The sequence below is a fragment of the Rhinopithecus bieti genome, unplaced genomic scaffold, assembly GCF_001698545.2.
Source record: "Rhinopithecus bieti isolate Rb0 unplaced genomic scaffold, ASM169854v2 scaffold_980, whole genome shotgun sequence".
Taxonomy (NCBI): Eukaryota; Metazoa; Chordata; class Mammalia; order Primates; family Cercopithecidae; genus Rhinopithecus; species Rhinopithecus bieti.
The window spans coordinates 1,250,811-1,275,950 of NW_016803338.1; the positions used below are offsets into that span (position 1 = coordinate 1,250,811).

At 37.2% G+C, this 25,140-nt stretch overlaps 2 protein-coding genes across 3 annotated transcripts in view; both read right to left on the reverse strand.

Moving 5' to 3' along the window:
- LOC108532294 (aldehyde oxidase 1) overlaps nt 1-5,737 on the reverse strand; it is a 91,964-nt gene extending 86,227 nt beyond the window's left edge. The window contains exon 1 of one of the 2 annotated variants that reach the window (XM_017876256.1): nt 5,452-5,737. In XM_017876256.1, coding sequence (XP_017731745.1) covers nt 5,452-5,496 — 45 coding nt within the window. In that variant the 5' untranslated portion in view covers nt 5,497-5,737. The remainder of the gene's footprint in view (nt 1-5,451) is intronic. The other variant, XM_017876246.1, reaches the window with a different exon arrangement.
- Nucleotides 5,738-7,769: 2,032 nt separating this feature from the next.
- Nucleotides 7,770-25,140, reverse strand: part of SGO2 (shugoshin 2) — a 41,786-nt gene continuing 24,415 nt past the window's right edge. The window contains exons 4-7 of the mRNA XM_017876265.1: nt 21,758-21,987; nt 17,731-20,643; nt 16,196-16,346; nt 7,770-8,125 (exon numbers count right to left, since the gene is read on the reverse strand). Coding sequence (XP_017731754.1) covers nt 8,110-8,125; nt 16,196-16,346; nt 17,731-20,643; nt 21,758-21,987 — 3,310 coding nt within the window. The 3' untranslated portion in view covers nt 7,770-8,109. The remainder of the gene's footprint in view (nt 8,126-16,195; nt 16,347-17,730; nt 20,644-21,757; nt 21,988-25,140) is intronic.

The following is a 25,140-nucleotide window of genomic DNA, read 5'->3' on the forward strand; positions in this document are numbered from 1 at the left end:
CGGATGAACTGGCTAGTCCAGGAGGTACATTGGACTTTCACCTTCACTGCATGTGCATGCAAGCTTCCCTCTGTCCTGAAAATCTGTCCTCTCTTCTTGGCAGAATTTTGTGTGCCATCCGTTCACCACCCTGCTCAAATGTTCTTTATGGAGAGTGCTGCCACCTAAAATACCCTTCTGCATCTCTAAGTAACCATCCTCCTCTTTGTTCCCATGGCTGATGTGTTCACCTCTTCTTTTATGACACTTTTTACACTGTATCTTAATTATTTGTGTGTGTACAAGACTATCTCGATCCTGAGAGAGGCCATCTTCTGCTATTCTTCTTTATGCCAAACACTGAGCTTGGTGGTGGGGATATATCACAGGATGTAATGAGTGTTAATTAATGAAGTGAATGACTGGAACATGCTATGTATGATTTGGTATGAGATACCAAGAAGGAATGAATAATTTCTCACAGACTTGGGCATCTGAACAGATGGAAAATAAAGAAAAACACAGAAGTTATTGGTGGCAGAAACTGTAGGTTGTCTATCCTGGCATGCATTCTCCTGTCCTTTCTTCCTGCTACTTTGGAATAGCAATGAAATGGCTAGAATCCCAGCAGTTATCTTAGACCATGAGGCAACATGTTCATGGCAGGAGACAAAAAAAGAGAGAAGAAACCTGGGTCTCAGATAATACCATAAAGCTTCTGCCCCAGCCTCACAATGTCTGTTCCTAGATATGATGGTAAACCACAGAAGCCCCGTTTTAATGAATAGACATGGTCTGGGTAGCCTAGTTAGTAAAGAATAGCACTTTAGGCTTGTGGAATATTTCTACATTTGAGGAAGGAATTCATGGAAGAAGGTGGTCGTGCTTGTTTGGGTATGTGTTCCAGGAAATGTTCAAGGGATTGGAATCTGGCTCAAAGTCCCGCCAGTTTGAAATGTGTTGTTGTTGTTGTTGTTGTTGTTTTGATATAGTGAGTGTTGTATTTGGAGGAAGTGGGGGCAGGGATCTAGCATGCATCTTGTCCTGGCAGCTCTGGGAATGAAAACAGGGAGGTTAGGACTCAGATGGAGGCTAGGAGGTGTAGAGGGGATGGGTAACAGTTATTCTGGTTGACTCTGGATTTGAGAGATGTTGCCAGTTCTCTGGTCAGGGTCATTGCATGTACTCATCTCAGCATAGCCTTGAATCTGAGGGTGGAATCTGCCCCTCTGTATCACTGCCAGCCCTTTTGGGAGAGTCCAAGTTCATGCCGTACTTGGTTAAGAAATCACTTTTCTCTGTGTACTGCCAGTGACTGGTGCCTGAGGAGGCCCTGCCAGATCCAAGACAGGGTCAGAAAGAGAAAGGAAGAGAGAGATAAAAGGGGAGACAGTAGAAAATAAGGAAGGGGTAGAGGTGCATGTGAAGGGCCAAGGCTGAGAGGGAGAAGAGGAGGAAAGAAAGGGGTGTATGTTGTGAGATGCAGTTAGTAGAGAAGAACAGTGATCCATAGCAGCCTCAGAGGAGAGAAAGAAGCCTCAGGGAACAGCCATGAGGACACACCTTCCTGAGCTTTAGGTTGCTTTTGAAATTCATTTTGCTTGTTACTTCTTTCTGCCTAAGCTGCCTCCACCTTCTCCACTTTTCTCCGAATCATCGCAGCCATTCCAGAAGCCCAGAAATTTCCTCTCTCAGCTTTGTAAACCAAGAACCTTAGAGAATGCTAGCCAATAAACTGCTCTTTCCAGATTCCTACAGCAATATCAAAAGTCTATGCTCATTGTGCAAATAATGCAGGATGACTGTTTCTTAGCATCCTTGACACCTCTAAGCAGGTTCTGGCTCTACTAATGAAACAGATTATTTTCTAGTCCAGACAGTAACAATTGTTTCCACATATCAAGTGTTTACTGTGTACACGTACCCTGCTAACCACTCTCCATGCAACTTAATCAGCCTCAATTTCAAGGGAAAAGGCTCTGTTATTAGCTAGATTTTGCAAAGGAGAAAACAGAAGCTCAGCGACATTAAGTACCTTGCCTGAGGCCCCAGATCCGCCACGTCCAAGTCGCAGAGCAGATAGCACAGGATTTAAACCCATCCCCGACTAGTTCCAAGGCCCATACCTTTGATTTCCACACCTCATTGCCTCATGAAATGACATGCTTCATTTCCTAAGTTGAGGTTGGAATGTGGCATCTATGGTAGAATTTATTCATGGGCTCTTCCTCCCTTAAACTCCATGTTAAATGGGTCATCTGTTCTTCTGGGGGCCTTGGTAGAGTGAATAAGATTTCAGAAAACTCTCTGCAACTAGGTCCCTGGCCAACGTGCACTGTTCTTGCCTCCAGATGTCATTACCTTCTGCCTGAGGACAACTTTTGGTGACCTGAGAAAATTTAGCAAAAAGCAGAATAGAAGCCAATCATGTCACTTATTGTCTCCTAAGTGGCTTCACTTCTAAGCTTCTTTTCAAAGGTGGGTTTTAATTCCAGAGATTGCGTTTGACTTCAAAAGCCCTCTTCTAGGGTGGGTTTTCTCTCCACACTCTTCTCAACAATCTCTTACTCTCTGGAACCACAAAGTTTATGCTAGGCTGGGCACAGTGGCTCAAGCCTGTAATCCTAGCACTTTGGGAAGCTGAGTCAGGGAGATCACCTGAGGTCAGGAGTTTGAGACCAGCCTGGCCAACACGGTGAAACCCGATCTCTACTAAAAATACAAAAATTAGAGTGGTGGTGGGTGCTTTTAGTTCCATAGTCCCAGCTACTCAGGAGGCTGAGGCATGAGAATTGCTTGAACCTGGGAGGCAGAGGTTGCAGTGAGCTGAGATCACGCCACTGCACTCCAGCCTGGGCAACAGAGTGAGACTCCATCTCAAAAAAAAAAAAAAAAAAAAAAAAAAAAAAAACAAACTTATTCTAGTTCTTTCCATGTAAGTAATTAGGCTTGTTTATTAGTACTGAAGCACACACCTAACAGAATTTAGAAGGGAGGAGAAGGAAAGGGAAAGATTAACACAATTTATTCTAATGGGTAATTGCAAAAACAGAATCAATATCTCCAGATTATACTTTACAAATAACCACAGGACATTTGGCCCATAGACAAAGTGAGTCCATAGATAAGAACTAGCTTATCTAATTTTAAAAATCAATAGAGCACAAACTATTGTTGGCCATTATGTTAAAAATCCCAATATTTGTTTGGAAGTGGGGGAAGGAGAAGTGAGGAGATGTTAGACTCAAAACCCCTGTTTCTTCATTTAACCCAAACCCTTGCCATCACCTATAAAGCTCTCGTAATCTGGCCCCTGCCCATGTTGCCAGCCCCACCACCCTACCTCCCTAGCACACAGAAATCCTTCCACCTCAGGACCTTTGCACCTGCCATTCCCACTGCCTGCATGCTCTTTCCCAGATGTTTGCATGGCTTGCTCCTCACTGCATCCCAGTCACTGCTCAAATGCCACCCTTTCAGACAGGCCAAAACATCCATCCCCTCTAAGTATCCTGCACACTCTCTGTCCCCACGCTGTGCTTTATTTTTTATATTAGCACTTCTCACTTCCTGACATTGCACATTTCCACGTATTTATATGCTTGCTATCTCCCCAGCACAATGTAAGTTCCATGCACACAGGGACTTGTTATTTCTGTGCTCTGCTGTATCTCATAAGCCTGGAACACTGCCTGGCATACGGCAGGCCCTTAACAAAGAAGTGGATTGAATGCTCATGATCACTCTTTATGAAGTAAGTGGTATCATCCCCTTTTAACAGAGGAACTGGCCTCTGAGAGGTTAGATTTTCTCAATCAGAATTAGAATTGGAATTGAAGACTTGTTTGTCTAAACAACAAAACCAGTGTTGTGTTTACTATATCATTCTGTTACACAAAAGAAGGAAAAAAATGACATGTCAATCACCTCACCCCATTGTCATATTTCACCCTCACAGCAGTCCTGTGAAGGGGTCCTAACGATCCCCTTTACAAATCAGGGAAAACAAGCTCATCTTATCCAATGTGGAACCCAGGCAGCAGGGGCAGACAAAGCTTTTGAGGAGCCTAACGTACAATTTGGGGATTCCTCTTTAAGAAACATAATACAAAACCACAATGAAATTAGGCTCAGGGTCTTAGAACAGCCCTCACAACTAGGGCCTGATGCTTCACCCTGGTTAGCTTCCACGGGAGGCAGCTGGTGCCCATCAGGAAAAGTGTTGTGGCTGCCCTTAGCCAGAAGCAGGGGTCACAGGTGGCTCTGAGTGAACCGGCACCAACACGAGCACCAGGGAAAGCAGGTGCCACTGCTCTTGCTTGGTTGTTAGCTCTGTTTTTGTTGTTTTTAAGAGACAGGGTCTCACTCTTTTGCCCAGGCTGGAGTGCAGTGGTGTGAGCACAGCTCACTGTAACCTTGAACTCTTAGACTCAAGCGATCCTCCTCCTTCACCCTCCCCAGTAGCTGGGCTACAGGCACACACCACCACACCTGGTTATTTTTTTTTTTTTTTTTTTGTAGAGACAGGGTTTCACCATGTTGCCCAGGCTAAACTCGAACTCCTGGGCTCAAGCAATCCTCCTGCCTCGGTCTCCCAAAGTGCTGATTACAGACGTGAGCCACAGCTCTTAAGGGAGCTCCTTAACCTTCCTGCCTCAGTTTCCTCCTTCAGAGTAATGTCAATGAAACTGGAACAACATTAAGAGTGAGCAGAGTTGATGCTCACATTCAGGGGGGTGTTTCAAAGGAGGCCCACGGGGCTTTGCTGCTCCCAGACATCGGACACTGCCTGGAACTGTCCCTTGGGTTGCGCAGAGCGAGCCCGGCTTCTGAGGGGACAGAGCCCGCACCCAGCAGTGGACCCCGTGAGGACCTCGGAGCCCCCAGAGCCTGACTTGGGTTCAACTCTGCCAGGAACTAGCTGTGACTTTGGAAAGTAACGATTTCTTCATCTGAGAAACGATGGGGGTGGCTTGAATGTGTTCGTCTCTACGGTCTTGTCCGGAATCTAAGTTGCTCTCTGCGCTTCTAAACACACCCCGCGAGCTGAGGCTCAGCCTTCTCTTTAGGCTGCTCTCAATGTACTGGGGGGACGTTCCCGTTATCGGCTGGGATTGAGGGAAGGAAGATTTGGGAGTACTGACCTTGATGGGCAAGAATATTTTTTATCTTACTGTTTAGGGAGGGCGTGTGTTTGGTAATAATCAGCTTCTGAGCCTTGGAAGGAGAGGAAAGGGGAATATGAGGAAGTTGGGGGCCCAAAGATCCAGGACAGTCCCTGAAAACGCAGCCTTTATCTGCCCCGGAGGCGGGGTGGGAACGCGAAGGCAAAGCCGCTGTTAAAGGAGAAAGACAGTCTGTGCCTGAGCGCCTTAAGCGGCGGGCACGAAAGGATGGGACGAACGGCCGGGGCTCCTCTCTGCCACGGCCGGGCCGCGGGTCTGGGGTCAGGGGCAGCCCGCAGGCGCTCACCTTGCGGCCGTTCACGTAGAAGAGCAGCTCGGACGCCCTGTCCATTGTGGTGTCCGCGCTGGTTCGAGGGCCCAGAGCGGGAGGCGGCGGTTCTGGGAAGTAGCGGGCACCTGGGACCGGGCGGCACCGACCCGCCGTGTGGGGCGGGGCTTGCTGGAGCCTTAAGTCCAACCCACACTCTGACCGAGAAAGCCTTGATTAAGATCCAACGTTCCTGAGCTCATTGCCAGGAAAACTCTTCCCGGGACACCAGCACGTGTGTGGGCGTCACTGGCGCCCTCTATGTGGGCGGAAATCATCCGGCGAAGATGAAGACGACCGCTTCATCTCCTCGCCAGTGGCGCTGAGCGTCTGTGTCACACCCTCTTGCGTCTTAGCAAACCCTGTAAGTCCTGGGACATTGCTTTTGATGGTCTTATGTTATTGGTATTTTAGATGGTGTTCCAGCTGGATTTAAGTCTGGGAACAGTAGTACCTCTCCTCCAACCAGGCCTGCTGTAGTTCTGGACTCTTAAGTGTAAACAATCATATTTATTCCAACTCTGCAGGAGCGGATCTTAGGGAAAACAAAAAGGTTTACAACTTGATCTTCTAGAAATATAAGGTTGGTGCAAAAGTAATTGCGGTTTTTACCATAACTTCCAATGGCAAGATCTGCAATTAATTTTGCTCCAACCTAATAATTACTGGTTTTAAAACGAAGAGCTACCTTGATATAAATTTAAAAATTTTATCACTGTTTACAGTTTATCCAGTAACTAACCACCAAGTTTATCTGGTAAATAAGAACAGAGATGTAAAACATCTTTGAAAACTTTAAAACAAAACAAAAAAACTTGGAAAATACAGCAAAGCATAAAATAAAGATTACCTGTTAAGTCCACAACTTAGAACTTACCACCGTTCACTTTAGTCTATCCTTACTTTTTGAAACATGTACACCTTTAAAAACTTAAGTGGGATTAAACTAGTTATTTTCCAGGCTTTCACTTGCCATACCTTAGAACATTTTCCCATGTTACTTCATTTATGTAAACACAGAAATTTTGTTGTGAAATTTTCTAAACTTTGTACATAGAAGTGAAGAGTGCAACAGGCATCTACCTGCCCTTCATTGAGCTTTAACAATGGTCAACATTTTGCCATACTCCATTTTTTGTAGTATTTAAAAGCCAATCCTGGACATATTTTAGCCCTAAATACTTCAAAAACACACATACGCATTCTTTTAGTCAGTTGCAATGCCATTTCTCAGTGTCTAAAGAATGTCTTTTACACTTGACTTCTTTGACTCAAACAAGAGCTGTGCAATGTATTTGCATGTGGTCTCATCAGTCTCTTTTGATAGAAAACAGACTTTTTAACACTGTTAACATATTGAAAAAGAAACCAGGTCAGTTGTCCTATTTAAATGAAACATTTTTTGAATGTGGCTCTCCCTGGGTTTTCTACTCTACTTATTTCCTGTGCACTAAATATTAGATCTAAAGCTTTGATTAAATTCAGGTTCAATTTTTTTGTGGGGAGAGGGCAAGAACACTTCATAGGTGGTACCATATACTTAATATTGCAGCACAGCAGGAAGCATATGGTGTCTGGTTGTTTCATTCATAATGATGCTAACATTGATCAGTAGGTTCAGAGGGCTATTCCTTTGTAATGAATTTCTTCATCAACATTTCACCTAATTGTTTTACATCCATTAGTTTTAATAGGGGGTTGCAATTTTTCTAATTCTAGTCTTTCTTCTTCATTCATCAACTGGGATTCTTTGAATAAAATTATCCATCCTTCACTAGAGCTATTGACTAAACCCCTACAGCACTCTGTACCCCTACTGCAGTCTCTCAAAGTGTGGTACTAGGACAATCTGAGGACAGACTTACTGGAAGCATCTGATTAAGATGCAGATTTCTGGGCCCACCCTTTAGTGGTCAGATACTGTCTAAAAAAGTTTTCCATCTAGGTGGAATAGAGTTTGAGTAGTTATTTGAATTCAATAAACTGTGTATTGATCTCAGATATGAATAAGATTTTTTACTACTTATTACTGGAAGAGTAAGTGACCTTTAAAACAAAGATATAAAAACCAAATTCAAAAGAGCCTGAAAGGTTAATCTCCTCCGCTAAGTCATCAGATTACATATAATAGAAGTAATACAGAAGCTGACATTCAACATGTATTTCTCAAAATACAAGAATGAAGGGAGAGAAAACGGGCCAGAGCAGGAGGTGGCTTTTAAACCCTTTTAGATGTCCACATATATTGAATGGATTAAAAACACACAGCAAAACAAGACAGACTAGTATACAAGATAACCAATGCAAAGGTATTTAACACATTTTATTTGGTTAAAACGTTAATAGCTATTGTTTGGTTAAAGGCTACTAGGTAAAAAGAAGCTTAAATAAACAGGAAGATGTTATATGATGACCAAAATGACTTAAAAAGCTTAATGTTACAAAATAGCTATTTTATGCACATATACCTATTAATAAATATTAAGAATGGACAAATCAACACTCTGTCAAAGTCCAAAAACAACAACAACAAAAAAACTTTTCATCAAGCACTTCATCTTCTTGATACTAGTTATATTTCTGTTTTGATTCCTTATGCTTTGAAAATTCAGAAAAACCAGAATCCATACATTCACTTCATCTTCTCATCTTGCTGCAAAGTAGAAAAAAAGGAAGATTAATAACAACCCAAAATTAATGCTTTTGCTGTGACGCATGGAGAAGAAAATTGTTTCATCATATCAGTAGAAAAGAAGTTTCCTTAAACCATAAGCTTTGTTAAATATTTGAAATACTCTATTTTTTCTGAAATCTTATAGTTCTCACTATCAAGAGTATTTCAAATAATTCATTTCAAATATTTAAGAAAATTAATCAACATAGATTTTATATATTACGTTTATTACATAGTTCCTTTTATTAGAAATTTAGCATATGTTCAAGAACATGTGAAAATATACAATTTAAAAACAAAGTAAGTGCTCATATTCCTACACCCAAGTTAAGAAACAAAATATTACCACACCTCCAGTGTGCCCCTTTCTGATCACATCCCTCTCCTCCCCGAAAAAGGGACCACTATCCTGAATTGTATTATCACTCCTTCTTTACGGTTTTTGTTTTAAGCACTTGTGTATTGCTCTCCTAAAAAGTATAATGTTTGGTTTTATCTATGTTTAATAGGTATCTTTACATCAATGGAATCGTACTGTAGGTGTTTTTCTGTGACTTACTTTTTCCACTCAACATCTTCATTCATTTTCAAGCCTCTCCTTTATTTAAACATTAAGCATTTTATATTCTGTGTCTGATTTGCTGTTTCTGCTGATACCTTGTTCCCCTGTGTATGTAGTGTTTTTCTTAACTATGAGCTAGCCCTTCATTTTCCTTGGAACTTTGGCTGTGCAAAAAACATGTTGAGGTGTGAGATGGACAACTCCCTACAAAATATTTGCTTCTAATAGACAACAGGGCACTACAGTTCATGCACTAATTATACTCAATCCTCAGCTTCAATTTTTTTGTGCCTTCGAAATATCGTGAATTCCAGCTATAATCTGTAATAAAGGCTGTATTTTGGTTATGAATTCTAAGGAAAGATTTTTTTCCTCCTTAATCAGCACCCAAGTTATTCCCTGGGGCTGAGCAAGCTAGTGGGGAGCTTATTTTTAGTTTGCTCTTCTACTGAGAAAGTAGATCAACTTTGTGGAAGAAGATCTAATAGACTCTTTATTTTGGATAAACCCTAGGATTTGTCTTCTGTCCCTAGCCCCATAAGGCTGTGAATGAAATGTTAAGGTTCACCTAGTTAGACAAATATCTTCAGGATAAGGTCAGTTCCCCTCTGAGTTCCTGCTCTCATTTGATCTTTGATCTGAGCTTTTCTTAGTTTCCTACTAAAAGAAACATTGGTTAGCTAATAGTCATTAGCTAAGAAATGCGTTCAAGGTACATTTTTTAGTATTTTACCCAATAATTTTATTTTTTCAGTAAGAGGGTGGATTCATGCACCTAATACATCATGTTTCAAGATATAGAGTTTATTTATATTTTACATGCATGTGTGTAAGTGTGGTTTTTAGATGAAATACATAGACATGGTCCCAAATTAAAAAGGTATACAAGATTAGGTGGAAAGGTGTCTTTCACGCCTTTGTACTCCTCTCCAGAGCCAGTGTGATACCACTGCCTTGCGTAATTAGATAGTTTAATTAATCCTGTGAAAAGTACCTATTCTAAATAAAACACAGCAAAATGCTGTAAGGAAATAATGTTCTATTTTAGTTTAGATGTACAGTGCATGCAGATGATTTGCTATACAGCTTAGCTGGTAAAATTTTAAAAGCAAAAGTCACAACATTCAGTATAAATTCTGAGTGATGACCACCCAGTTGCCACTTTTTTTCTACCTTCTTTTTGGATTGGAAATGGTATGCACTAGGTATATCACAGCTTCTAGTAGCTCCCATGAAAGTAGATCCTAATTAAAGCTGCTTGCTATTATGGAATGATCATCATAGGTACTGAAGGTGGGAGTGGTAGGAGTTATCAGGAAGGTCACATAAATATGTTTTTAAAGTTTATCTCTTAAAGACTTTAAGTCTTTAGTCCAGAGCACTGAACATGAGAAATGAGGACATTTTTAATATAAAAAAGGCCACAATCCAAAATGAATAGGTAATAATTATGATATTTACATAGCAAAAGCAGAGGAACCACCTTTCTGAAGCAAAACTACAGGAGATACATGGAAACACAGGACACAATACATTTTAATATACGACTCTTAGTATAACCTTAGTACAAAACAGATCACTTATTTACAAAAAATAAGTAAAGAGAAGATCTAAGCAGCATAATAAATACAGTAAGTCTTATGGATATATATCAAACTTTAGATCCTGATTATAGAGAATACACATTTTTCTCAAGCACTCATAGCACAGTTATAAATGCTGATCCTATAGTAAGTCACAAAGAAAATACTGGCAATTTCCATAAAGCAGAAATACTACGATAAATAATTTCTGACCAAAATGCAATAAAACTAGGTTTACAAATAAAAACAAAAAACCAGAAAGGTTCATCTACCTGGAATTTTTAAAACCTCCTAATAACTCCTGAAGAAAAGAAGAAACTTAAACCACATTGGAAACATTATGTATCAGAATCAAGATACACTGAAAGCACTGATCAAAGAAAATTGATTGCAAAAGATACTTATTTTAAAATTTGTTTTTTGTGCTCTATTTATTTATTTTATTTTTAATTTTTTGAGTCAGGATCTTTCTCTGTGCAGTGGCACAATCATGGCTCACTGCAGCCTCAACCTACCAGGCCCAAACTATCCTCCCACCTCAGCCTCTCTAGTAGCAGCTGGGACTGACTACAAGCACATGCCAACATGCCTGGCTATTAAGTGTTGGGATTACAGGTGTGAGCCACTGTGCCTGGTCATAAAACACTGTTATCTATATAAATGAAAGAATAAAAATGATAAATTGAAATAAGAAAACAACAACAATAAAGTAAATCAAAGAAAACACAAAGAAGGAGATAATAAATATGAAGCAGAAATCAGTGAGTTAGAGAACAGAAAAATAGATCCAATTAGTAAATCAAAGTCCTGATTTTTTGGAAAAGTTAATAAATAAACTACTACCTAATTTGATCAAGAAAAAGAGAAAAAGAACACACACAAAAAATGATAAATGATATAGGTAAAATAAGTATGGGAAAAAAGATTTAAAATTAATTTACATGTCTAATTCATAAAAGATAATTTGCAGACTTTTATGCAAATAAATGTGAAAACTTAGATGAAATGGATAATTTCCTATGGAAATATAATACAAATAACGAAAAAAAAATACAAATAACAAAAATTGACCCCATTAGAGCAAAAAAGCTTAAACAGACTAATTTGCACACACACAAAAAACAGTCAACATTATTAAGGAGCTATCCCACACAAAACAATACTAGGTCCAGATGGTTTCAGAGGGGAATGCTAACAAACTTCCAAAAACCAGAGTCTCAATGTTCTAAAATTATATAAGTATATAACATACAAATAATTATAAACATAAATTATAATGTACTCTAAATTATAGTGAAATAGAAATTATTTCATTAAAGGAACCAAGACGGTGACTTTCTTGATTCCCTTAATATGATACCTAGGCCAGATAAAGACAATTCAAAGATGGATAACTATAGACTCACATCAATTATGAATGTTGATATAAAAATTCTAAACAATATTTTGGCAAACTCAATTCAACATCACATTATGAAAAACATACTCCATGACAAAGTGAGATTTATTCCAGGAAAGCAAGGTGAGTTTGGTACTAGAAAACTCATCAACAGATGCCATGTTAATGCATGTAAGAAAATAAAGTGTATGATTATTTTCATAAATGCTGAACAAGCCTTTGACAAAATTCAACAATCATTCATGATAAAAACACTCAATAGGCATCAAGGGGCATTTTCTTAGTAAATTATCTACATATCTTAATCTTAAAGCAAGTATCTTGTTTAATGGAGAGACAAAAATACTTCAACAGAAGTATTTCTACTAAAATCAGGAACAAGGCAAGCATGCCTACTATTCCTGCTACTATTTTAACATTGTACCTGAGTTATTAGCCAATGCTAATAGAAAAACAATAAGAGGCATACAAAGGGGTAATGAGGTAAAACTATCTCTATTTTCAGATGATATCATACTATACCTGCAGAACTCAAGACAATCAGTGAGATAAGAGAATAGCAGAGTTCAGTAAGTAGCAAGATATAAAATGACACAGAATTCAACGGCTTTCATATATATGAACAACATTGGGCATCAGTTACATGTCCATATATAATAGCAAGAAAACTAAATACTTGTAGACTAGTGGTTTTCAACTCAGGATGATTTTACCTCCCAATTGAAATTTTGCAACATCTGGAGACATAATTTTGGTTGTTATAAATGTGAGGGTGCTACTGACACCTAGTGGATGGAGGTCAGGGATACCACTAAACATCCTATAATACACAGGAGAGCATCCCATAAAAGAGAAATATCTAGCCCCAAATGTCAACAGTGCTAAGATTATGAAACTCCGAGCCAGACAAGTCAATACCATCCTAAGGTTCATTTGGAACAACAAACATTCAAGAACAGTGAGGGAAACAATGAAAAAGAAAAACCATGAGAGGATATTAGCCCTACCAGACATTAAAACATACTAAAGATCCTCTACAATAAACAAGGAGACCACTGGCAAAGGTGATGAGACGTCTCACTTCTGAGATGACATTTTGTTACATAAGACTCTATCTTGCTAGAGGACTTGCTCTAGAGATTCTCCATAGCTGGCTTTGAAGTAAGTGGCCATGCTGGAAAGGAGGCCGTGTGGCAAGAAGCTAAGGACAGCCTCTAGTCAACACCAAGAAGATGAGGCCCTCTGTCCAGAACCACAAGGAAACAAATTCTGCCAACAACCTGTGTGAGTTGAAAGCAGATTCTTCCCCAGTACAGCCTCCAGATGAGAACCAGCCTGTATGACACCTTTAGTGCAGCTTTGTCAGACCCTAAGCAGAGCACCCAATTAAGCTGTGTCCAGATTGCTACTTTAAGCCATAGGTTTATGGGAATATTGTTATGGAGTAATAGATAACTAATGCAACACAATAGAAGCAATGAGCATACTTAGTGCTCAGATCTTGGTTTCTAAGCAAAATTCTCTAATTAAGGGAACCAGGATTCTCAAAGAAGTGCCTGATTCTGGCACTTCTCACTAGGATGAGCCTGGAACATCCCATGTGTTAGAAAGTAAGAAAGTGCTCCAAATAGTACGAAGTCATGTCAAAAGGACATGGAAGCCAACCTGAAGGAACTCTTAGTGGTCAAAGTTGGAATAACTTGAGCAACCAGATAAATATTGATGGTATTGGACTTTCATCTATAGAACAAAAGAGATATATAAATAGAGGGAGAAAAGACAACTCTTCCTTACAGATGGATTCCAATTAATGTAGAAGAAAAGGGAGAAATCAAAAATCATTACTAATAGTACCCATAGTAGTAACTGTTGCAGGCAAGATCCACCAATGGACGCTAAATTTAGTAGGTGAAAGTTTGAGAAATGGAATATATAGACTCAAAGTATCTCCCTTCCATGTTCATTAATAACAGAGGAAAAGATTGTGACTTCACAGTAAAAACCCCAGCAGATACCACCTTAACCAAGGAATCAAGGCTAACATGACAGTAATGAAACATGCTGATATCATGAAGCCTTGAAATGAGGCAAGAAGGACATGTAATTTCTGTGAAATATTTGCCAAAAAAGCACAACTGCATTGCAATCATGAGAAAACATCAGACAAACCCAAACCGAGAGATATTCTACAAAATAAACTGACCAGTAGTCTTCAAAGGTGTCCAAGGCAGAAAAAAAGAAAAGACTGAGAAACTGTCATAGGTTAGAGGATGCTTAGGAAAAACAACAACTAAATGCAATGTGGGACTCCAGATAGAATTCTGAAACAGAAAGTGATGTTAGTGAAAGTCTATAGTTAGTTAATGGTATTGTACCAATGCTAATTCTTTAGTTTTGATAATTTTACTGGGCACATAAGACATTAAAATTAAGGAATGCTGGGAGAGGACCATATGGGAAACTTTTGTATTATTTTTACAACTTTACCATTAGTCTAAAGTTAGTTCAAAATAAAAAGTTGAACTTATAACTCATTAAAAGGCAAATGACCCAACTGAAAAATGGACAAAGGATCTCAACAGGCATTTCTCCAGGAAGATATACAGATGGCCAGTAAGCACATGAAAAGACACTCAACATCATTAGTTATCAGGGGATTGCAAATCAAAACCACCATGCAATATCACTTCAAACCCACTAGGACGGCTAGAACCAAAGTCATAGAAAAACAAGTGTTGGTAAGGATAAGGAGAAATTTTTTAAAATCATCATAGTTGGTAAGCATGTAAAATGGTACAGCAGTTTTGGAAACAGCTTGGCAGTTCCTCAAACAATTACACAGACTCAGCAATTCCACTTCTAGGGATATATCCAAGAAAAAAAAAAAAAACTTTACACACAAAACCTTGCAAATGAATGTTCATAGTAGCATATTCATAATAGCCAAAAGATGAAAACAACCCAATTGTCCATGAAAGCACAAATGGATGAACAAAATGTGGTATCTACACAATGGAATATTATTCAGTCATAAAAATGAATGAAATACTGATACATGCTACAATATGAAAGAAACTTTAAAACATGCTGGGTGAAAGAAGCCAGTTGCAAATACCACATATTCCATTATTCCATTCATTTGAAATGTCTAGAACAAGGAAATCTAGAGAGACAAGAAGTTGATTAGTGGTTGCCTAGAATTGGGGGATAGGAAAGAGATAATTAAAGGGTACAGGGTTTCTTTTTAAGTAAAGAAATGTTGTCAAATCGACTCTGGTAATGGTTGCACATATCTATGATTATACTAAAAACCAGAATATTGCACACTTTTTTTTTTCTTTTTTGAGACAGAGTCTCACTCTGTCACCCAGGTTGGAGTGCTGTGGTATAATCTCAGTTCACTGCAACATCCGCCTCTGGGTTCAAGGTGATTCTCCTGCCTCAGCCTCCCAAGCAGCTGGGACTATAGGCATGCACCATGCCTGGCTACTTTTTGCGTTTTTAGTAGAGATGGGGGCTAGACTGGTCTTGAACTCCTGGCCTCAAGTGATCCACCTGCCTTAGCCTCCCACAGTGCTGGGATTACAGGTGTGAGCCACTATGTCTGGCCTAAATTGTACAGTTTAAATTGTGTGAACTGTATCTCTCAATAGCTGTTAAAAAAAGAAAAAAAAAAAAAAAATAAAAAAAGAAAAAAAAAAAAAAAAGAAAGAAAAAAGAAAGAAAAGAAAGAAAAGAAAAGAAAAAAGGTCCCTTGGTCCTTAATTTCACTTTTAATTTTCTTTTACCCTCCCTTATATTACTGCCATCTGTTGGTTATTGTTTTAAAATACCCATGAAAATCATTCTTTTTTGTTAGATGTGATCATTGTTGTCTAGTTTTGCTAAGAAATTTAAGTTCTTACTTTTTAGAGAGAGATATATAGAAGTGTTTTCAGAATTAAATGACTCAATATTTGAGACTCTAAAATACAACAAAAAGGACAGATGAAGCAAATATGACAAAGTGTTGATAACTGTTGAACCTGAGGAATGGATAAATTGCAGGAGGGCACTATTCTCTTTGTTGGGGTATGTTTGAAATTTACAAAAATAAAGAGAAAGGACTGTTATTCTTTTGAGAATAAAGGACACATAAACCACTTTGACTTCTAGGGAACAAGGTAGGAAATAAACAAATGGGGTAACAAAAATAGCTTGCAAATCACAGGCCACGAATTTTAAAAATTATAATTATCAGGTTACAATTTAAAATATGACAGTAGTAGAACTGGGAACTACCCAAAAGTAAATCAATTTAAATCCAGACAACCCTCCAACCCCCCAAAAATAGCCTGTTCAAAGGACATATTTCTTCAAATCTTACCCAAATCATACTGTGGTTGTTACATATCAATAATATACGTTTTATTGAATTATCAGAAGTGCTCAAATACTAATTCAGGCAGAAATTTTTTTAAGGATATATTTTATAATGGCATACTAAAATCACTTGAAATACCTACTCTCTGAGGCTTGGCTCTTTAAAATGGAAAGGAGTACACCTTCTTCTTCTGCTTGTCCGTTCTGAAGATAGATCTTCTGACTTATTTTCAGATTCAGCAGTGTTATTTGAAACAAAACTGGTATTTGTCAAGTCCTGTAATGGTCTATCGCCTGAAAAGAATATGATTTTTCACAAATATTTTTAAAAGTATATAGAGATACAAATAGATATGAGCTATATAGTGGTTTGCAAATCCCTGCAGCAAATTTTAAATCTTGATTCAATTTTGAGAGGAAAGAGACTAACATTTGAAACAAACTATCAGAGTAGCCGGCAACATTTTATTCTGAAATCACATATGGGTCCCAAAAGTTCATCCTAGTCCAACTCTTTTCATGGAAGCACACAAATTACAGAACATTCATTCAACATATACACCACTGATCACTCACTCTGTGAAAGGCACCATGAGGAGCAGATAAAAAATGTCTCACCAGTCCTCTAACAAATCCTGCAACTCTAGACCTTCGTAATTCTTTTGCTTCGGTGTGCTTTTACCTGCAATTGACTTACCCACCAGAACCTTAGGGATCTACACACATATATTGAAATAATAGGCTCCCAGTAAAAATTTTAAATTGGTATAGGAATGTTTAATATTACAAAATTTCTAATGGCAAAAGAACTTTAGGATTCACTGTTAAGAAAAAAATGAGGTAAGTAATGAGATAAATATAGTATGACTTTAAATATATATTTAAAATTCCAGATTTGGGTCTGCATGCACATGGTAAATGGACTAAAGTTCTCCCAGGTGATTATTTTCCCCTCCCTTTTCTGACTTTCTACTTTTGATTTTCTGCAATGAGTACTATTTTAATAACTGGGAAAAAATAAAAGTAAATACTACAGGTAAAATCTTACTTATCTTTTAGGGCCTAAAATGCTACCTATTTAAGGATGCTTTTGAAGATTCCTCTAGTCAAAATTACGCCCCATTATATCCCTTAGCATAATACATGTGCTTAAAGAATCATTCCATTTCACCATGATGTTTGTTACATGCATGGAATCTGAGGAAAGGGGGTTGGTACTGTTTATTTTTCAGTCCTCTAAAATATTTAGAAGGGTTCGATCACATTAAATATATGTTGTTGAATGGGGAAAGTCTCTCACCCTCAAGAAAAGTGCAACTGTCTTCAGTAAAATAAAAACCAGTACAATTCATTATTATATACATTTAAAACATTCAATTTTCTTCAAATGTATGAAAAAGGAAATTAATTTGCCTAAGGTCTTTATTAGGCAAGTTTGTGGTAAAGGCCAAATCCGTTTGTAGTTGTAAATGTCCAAGATACTCTCACTGTTATTTCCCGAAGTATGAAACTTTCTTTATTCCTTCATGCTATTGCTATGGATCATGTACTCAGTTATATATTGTTTTAAATTCCATAAAATACCACTTAGAAAATACTTCATTGGCTAAGTAAAAAACCAAAACCAAAACCAAAACAATTCTAAAGCTTTATCATTTCATAATGATTATTAACCTACCTATTCCTGACTTTTGGGTTCTCCGGTTGACTTTAAATTTCATCTCGTTCATTTTCTCATGCTCATCATCACTTACTTGAAAGGCTGGTGAGCACTCCAAGACAAAATTTTCTTTTATTATCACATTTTTACTAGAAGAAATGCTCAAAGGTACTAAACCTTCACGAACACTGTGAAAGGAAGAATCTTGTATGTTGGGTGAATATATCTCAGGCAAAGATTTAAATGCCTTTGCGTAAAAGTCTGGCTTATTTTTGACCATTTTCTCATTCTCCAAATTGTTTTCCTTATCAGCTTGTTCACATGCAGTAGACTTTCCCTGAATGCTGTCAAGTATTCTTTCCATTACTTCATGGCTCTCTGGAGAAGGATCTATGGAGGTCTTCCTTTTCTTTGACTTAGATGTCACTTTATTTACCTTTTTAACCTGACATTCTCCTTCTTTTATTTCTTCCACAAAAGGGGTATCTCCTTTTTTATTCAAAGTGGTAGTGCTTTGCTTCTGAGTCTTACATAGTTCAACCGGGTTTCCTGGATCAGAATCTGCTTCACTAGTAATATGTTTTAAATCAGATTCTAAGGAGACAGATGTCTGTGAAGATTCTGTTAACTGTGAAGCAAGTTTGTTCTTACCTTTTGTCAAAATGTTCTTTGCCTTGCATGATGATTCTTTCCTACACTTTTTAACTACTTTGTAGGAATCTGAAATTTGATCACAACTTTCCTTTTCATTACTGTTGATTTCCATATAGTGTTCATTGATAATGTCTTGGCATTCGGGTTTTTGTTTAGATTTATTTACTTTAAAATCAAGATCTTTTGTACAGCTTTCTTGGACATGTACATCTTTATCATTATCCTCATATATCTGGTTCATTTCAGAAATTATTTCTGTGTTCCAATTCACTTTATTCCTGAGCTTCTTATTTATTTTTGATTCATTTTGCTCAGCAGATTTCCTATCAGTAACATACTTTTTCAAATCCAGTATACTCTGGGTGTCATAATCACATAAATTTCCATTATCTTTGATGGGAAGATCAACTGTTTGAAATTCATTTGTGACTTGTAGACTTTCAGAAATTGTTTCTTTATCCTTTGGGGTTAGAGAAAAGAAGTTATCTTTTTCCAGGTCATGTACACCTTTGTCATAATTCTCATATATTTGATTGGTTTCAGGAATTATTTCCGACTTTTGAGATACATTTAGTCGAAGCTTCTTACCTATTTTTGAATCATTTTGACAAGCAGGTTGCCTATCATGGACATGTTTCACCCCCAAAACATTTTGAATCTCAGAATCATACAGGTTTCCACTATCTTCGGTAGAAACAGTAGGTGTTTCAAACTCACTTGGGTCTTCTAAGTTTCCAGGGATGATTTCCTTATCTTTTTGAGTTAAAAAGAGTGAATGACTTTTAACTGTGTATTCTATACTTTTGTCATTATCTAAATGATTCACTTCAGAAATTATTTCTGTCTTCCGATTTACTTTCTGCCGAAGTTTCTTATTAACTTTTGATTCATTTTGCTGAACGGGGTACATATTGGTGATCTGCTTTTGCAAACCCAACACATTCTGGGTCCTATAGTCACATCGATTTTCATTATCTCCAGTAGAAAGAGCTGGGATTTGAAGCTCTTTGGAAACTTCTATGTTTTCAGCGACAGGTTCTTTATCCTCTTGGGTTTCGAAAAAAAAATGATCTTTTTTTAGGCCATGCACCACATCTTTATCATTATCCTCATACATGTGGTTCATTCCAGAAATTATTTCTGTCTTCCGGTTTACTTTCTTTCTAAGCTTATTAATGTTTAATTCATTTTGCTCAGAAGGTTGAATATCAGTGACATACGTTTTCGAATCCAATATATTGTGGGTCCCATAATCACACAAATTTCCATTATCTTTGCTGGAAAGACTGACTGTTTGAAATTCATTTGTGACATCTAGGTTTTCATAAATGGTTACTTTATCCTTTTGGTTTGGGAGTAAGTTATCTTTTTCTAATTTGTGAATCACAAATGTCTGTCTAGAAGCTTTCCTTTTATTACAAGTTAGGGAATTCTGACCCTTATCAAGTTTACTCTCCTGGTGAAATTTATCTGAACTTTGGGATAAAGAGTATGTTTCCTCTTGCTCATTTGTTATTCTTTTCTTCTTTTTATTACACTGTATGTTTTCTCTGTCACCTTGTTCAAAGCCAGTTTGAAGGGTCATTTTCTTCAGTTCATTCACCTGAGCCAGCTGTTCATTATTGAAAATAAAACCAGGATCTTCAGCATCCCTTTTGCCATCCAGGACATCAGATCTTTCTGGCCTGTTTTCAATCTTTTCCCCGATATCCACATCTAAACTATTTTTAAACTGTCTCTTTGATCTTTCTCTCTTTTTTTCAGAGCTTGAATCTTTCACTTTTCTGAAAGTTTTCATTCCATGTTCATTTGTTTTTTTATTACTTTTCTTTTTAATGCCTGTTGAAACTGTGACAATTTTGCTGACTTCACTAGCAGTTAAATCCATGTCAGCATCATACACAGTTTTCTGCAACTGAAAGTCATCATTATCCTCAGCTTGATTCATGCACTCTGCATTAGGTTCTCTGGCAGACTCAGAAGATAAGCCAGGAAGATCCTGTTTATTTCTTTGCATTTCAGTATTTGTTTCATTAGTATGACCATTTATCTCATCATTGCAATTTAATTCTGGACTTGAAATGTGTTGTTGATCTAAAACTGTTGCACAGGGAGTGTCTGCAGAAAGATTATTTGATTCCCAAGATGACCCACGCTTCTTCCTTTCAGTCACATTACTAGGAGATGGTTTCTCCCATCTGTGGCCAATAGATTGGGCGTTTCTCATCTCACTCGTTAGAGAACTCTTAGAACATTGGTCTGAGTGGGAATGGCTTTCTATTAAGAAAAGGAAAACAAAACTCAGAAATAAGTAATGAAATATGTAATAAGTTACTTTAAGTAAATTAGATTAAAAATCAAGCTGTTTCACAGATATAATTTCTGACAATGTGTCCTGCTCAGATCCTAATATTACTAAGAATCTATGCTTATAAGAAAATAAGTTAGAAATGATGAGTACTCCTAAATCACATTTTACATTTGTATCTATAGAAAATATATACTGAGAATTCTGCCTCAGCCCCAACAATAGAGTGGAGTACAGCCAAGAGTAGAGCCATTAGCATACATTTCTAGAGTGGAAGGAGGCCAGCAAATGAACCCAAATAATCGTGATAACTCTGAAAAGGATTACTGTCAAAGACTATCAACAGGCAGTTAAAATTTATATAAATTATATATACATATATTAATATATGTATGTGTGTAAATATATACACGTATATACATATACTGTATACATTATATGTATATATGTGTGTGTATATATTATATACGTGTACATACACACACACACACACACACATATTCAGAAAGGAAAAACAATTCTAACCTCTAAATTCAAAATTGTTATGGTTCCATATCCCAGTCTGAAAATCTATGGCAAATCTGTAAGCACCAGACTACACCACAGATTATCATTTAGGAATACTATGTAAATAAAATGTAAATGCCATCTTTTTTCTTGCTCAACCATTACCCAGGTTCAAGTTTTTGCTTTACCACTAATTAATTGGTGATGATCTTAAAAGAGTCTCTATATCTATCTAGACCCCAATTTTCATATCTATAAAAAAAGAGGGTAAAACTAAGTAAATATAGGGTATCTTTCAAATCATAAGCTAAGATACCAATAAAAGCTCATTAGGTCCATTTATTTCTAAACATTTCTTCCAGAGTAACAGTATTAGGCCACTGTGGATCTGATGTTTGTCAGCATATTTACTTTAAAATTAAATCTATCACCAGCAGTTTTAAATGGCAGAAGTTAGCAAATCTGTAACATAAGAGAGCTAACTTATTAACTGTTACACATAATTGCCCTCAGGAAGAATATCTGATGAATGTAACTAATACAAATATTCAAAATGAATTTTTAAAACAATCTCACCACTGGGAGGTACATCAACTATAGAAGAAATATGTTCTGAATCATCTAAACCATATACATTTTGATTATTTTCTTTAAGAAATAACACTTCCAAATTATCCTGAGTTGATAAAGGTTGTGTTGTTGATCCTGAAGAGGGAATATCAGGTAACGTCTTTGATTTAACATTGTTGTCACACTGCATTTTCTCTTTGTCATCATCTTCATCATCATTTGAAGGTAATGGAACCCTAAAGGCAAGTGGAAAGGAAATGAGAAATTATGTATTTTATAAATTTTTTAAATGCATGGACAGTTATTTGTATATTCTATTTAAGATCAAACCACAAATCCACCCTGGTACTTTTTCAATTTCAATGAAGACACTTAAAGGTAGGAAATGAGTAGTTCCCACTAGAACAGAACTTGAAAGGAAACAGGAATGCTTCTTAACCCCTTAGTCACAGTGGCCCCCAAAGAAGATAATTTATACATTCACTCCTTGTGCTATTAGAAGACTACACTAAGGATATTAAAAAAGTCCAAACTTACTTACAAATAGCCATATATAATATTTATACTTTCCATATAATTAATTATATGTAATACCCAAAACTCTTCCTTTGGTTTCTAGCAAATATAATTGTTTATAAAATTATGTGTGAAATAAGTTTGCTATGTTTCCAAAAGGCATCCAAGTACACTAAAATCATTATTCCTAGAGTAATTAAATCTATGGGAGGAAAACAGATAGAAACTCACAGAAATAATTTGATAAACTGACATATTTGAATTCAAAGAATGAAGAGTAATATCGTCCACCAACAGTAAAGAGTTGTCTTGTATTCCAAGGAAATCACAGATATTTTAAAATAATTTATAATAAGAAAAATAAAATATTTCTGATAAATATTTACGAGAAATTTAAAGGCAACTACCAGTAGAATAGCTGTTGGGAGGAAATGTCTATCCCACTGAGGAAACAAGTTAACAAAAATCAACAGAGAGGCTCTGTTTCTGGTAATGTCTAAACAATTACTATCAGACCAACCCTACCTAACATAATGACTATAAATTCTGGACAAAATATTTTAAAAAACAACTACTAGAATTCAGTGAATGGACAAAAAGCAAGTAGAGAGCTAGCAAAGGAGGTGCCGACACTTGGAAGAAGAGTGAGTTTCCCATTGTTTTACAGCCTCAGCTGGTGCCACATTCAAAAAAAGTTAGAAACCTACAGTCTTATTGGTTCAAGTTTAGAATTCAGGGCAACTATAACAGCTGTAAAGTGATGGGGGAAAATATCAGATAAGAGAGGTAGAGAGAAGAGCCCCAAATTTTGTGTATAAATGCTCCCCAAATATCTAGCTGACCTCTGAATCCCATATATATGAGGAAGATTCGAAGCAGCCTATCTAAGGATAAAATAACTAAAATGAAACTTCACTTGTTGCTTATTTTGGGTTCAGACAAGGTTACTGCCTAATAAAACTGAAACATCAAAACTCTTTGGGAGAGCATAACTGAATCTACATTTTCTACAACAAGGGATACACAATACCCAGGTGCAATCTAATATTATTCAATATATGAAGCAATAGGAAAACATGATTTAAACTCACAGGGAAAAGATAATCAAAAGAGAATGATCCTGATATGCAAATGGCCAGTAAGTACATAAAATATACTTGATATCATTAATTATTAGGTATAATAATTATTCAAGATATTATCCAGGAGAACTTCCCCAACCTAGCAATGCAGGCCAACATTCAAATTCAGGAAATACAGAGAATGACACAAAGATACTCCTCAAGAAGAGCAACTACAAGACACATAATTGTCAGATTCACCAAAGTTGAAATGAAGGAAAAAATGTTAAGGGCAGCCAGAGAGAAAGGTCGGGTTATCCACAAGGGGAAGCACATCAGACTAACAGTGGATCTCTTGGCAGAATCTCTACAAGCCAGAAGAGAGTGGCGGCCAATATTCAACGTTCTTAAAGAAAAGAATTTTCAACTCAGAATTTCATGTCCAGCCAAACTAAGCTTCATAAGTGAAGGAGAAATAAAATCCTTTACAGACAAGTGAATGCTGAGAGATTCTGTCACCACCAGGCCTGTCTTACAAGAACTCCTGAAGGAAGTGCTAAACATGGAAAGGAACAACCGGTACCAGTCACTGCAAAAACATGCCAATGTTGTAAAGACCAACGATGCTAGGAAGAAACTGTATCAACTAACGAGCAAAATAATCAGCTAACATCGTAATGACAGGATCAAATTCACATGAAACAATATTAATCTTAAATGTAAATGGGCTAAATGCTCCAATTAAAAGACACAGACTGGAAAACTGGATAAAGAGTCAAGACCCATCAGTGTGCTGTATTCAGTAGACCCATCTCAAGTGCAGAGACACACATAGGCTCAAAATAAAGGGATGGAGAAAGATCTACCAAGCAAATGGAAAACAAAAAATAGCAGGGGCTGCATAAAACAGACTTTAAACCAACAAAGATCAGAAGAGACAAAGAAGGCCATTACATAATAGTAAAGGGATCAATTCAACAGGAAGACCTAACTATCCTAAATATATATGCACCCAATACAGGAATACCCAGATTCATAAAGCAAGTCCCTAGAGAGCTACAAAGAGGCTTAGACTCCCACACAATAATAATGGGAGACTTTAACATCCCACTGTCAACAATAGACAGATCCACAAGACAGAAAGTTAACAAGGATATCCAGGAATTGAACTCAGCTCTGCACCAAGCAGACCTAATAAGACATCTACAGAACTCTCCACCCCAAATCAACAGAATATACATTCTTCTCAGCACCACATCGCACTTATTCCAAAATTGACCACATAGTTGGAAGTAAAGTACTCCTCAGCAAATGTAAAAGAACCAAATTATAACAAACTGTCTCTCAGACCACAGTGCAATCAAACTAGAACTCAGGATTAAGAAACTCACTCAAAACCGTTCAACTACACGGAAACTGAACAACCTGCTCCTGAATGACTACTGGGTAACATAACAAAATGTAGGCAGAAATAAAGATGTTCTTTGAAACCAATGAGAACAGAGATACAAAATACCAGAATCTCTGGGACACATTTAAAGCAGTGTGTAGAGGGAAATTTATAACACTAAATGCCCACAAGAGAAAGCAGGAAAGATGTAAAATTGACACCCTAACATCACAATTAAAAGAATTAGAGAAGCAAGGGCAAACACATTCAAAAGCTAGCAGAAGGCAAGGAATAACTAAGATCAGAGCAGAATTGAAGGAGACAGAGACACAAAAAACCCTTCAAAAAATCCATGAATCCAGGAGCTGGTTTTTTTAAAAGATCAACAAAATTGATAGACTGCTAGCAAGACTAATAAAGAA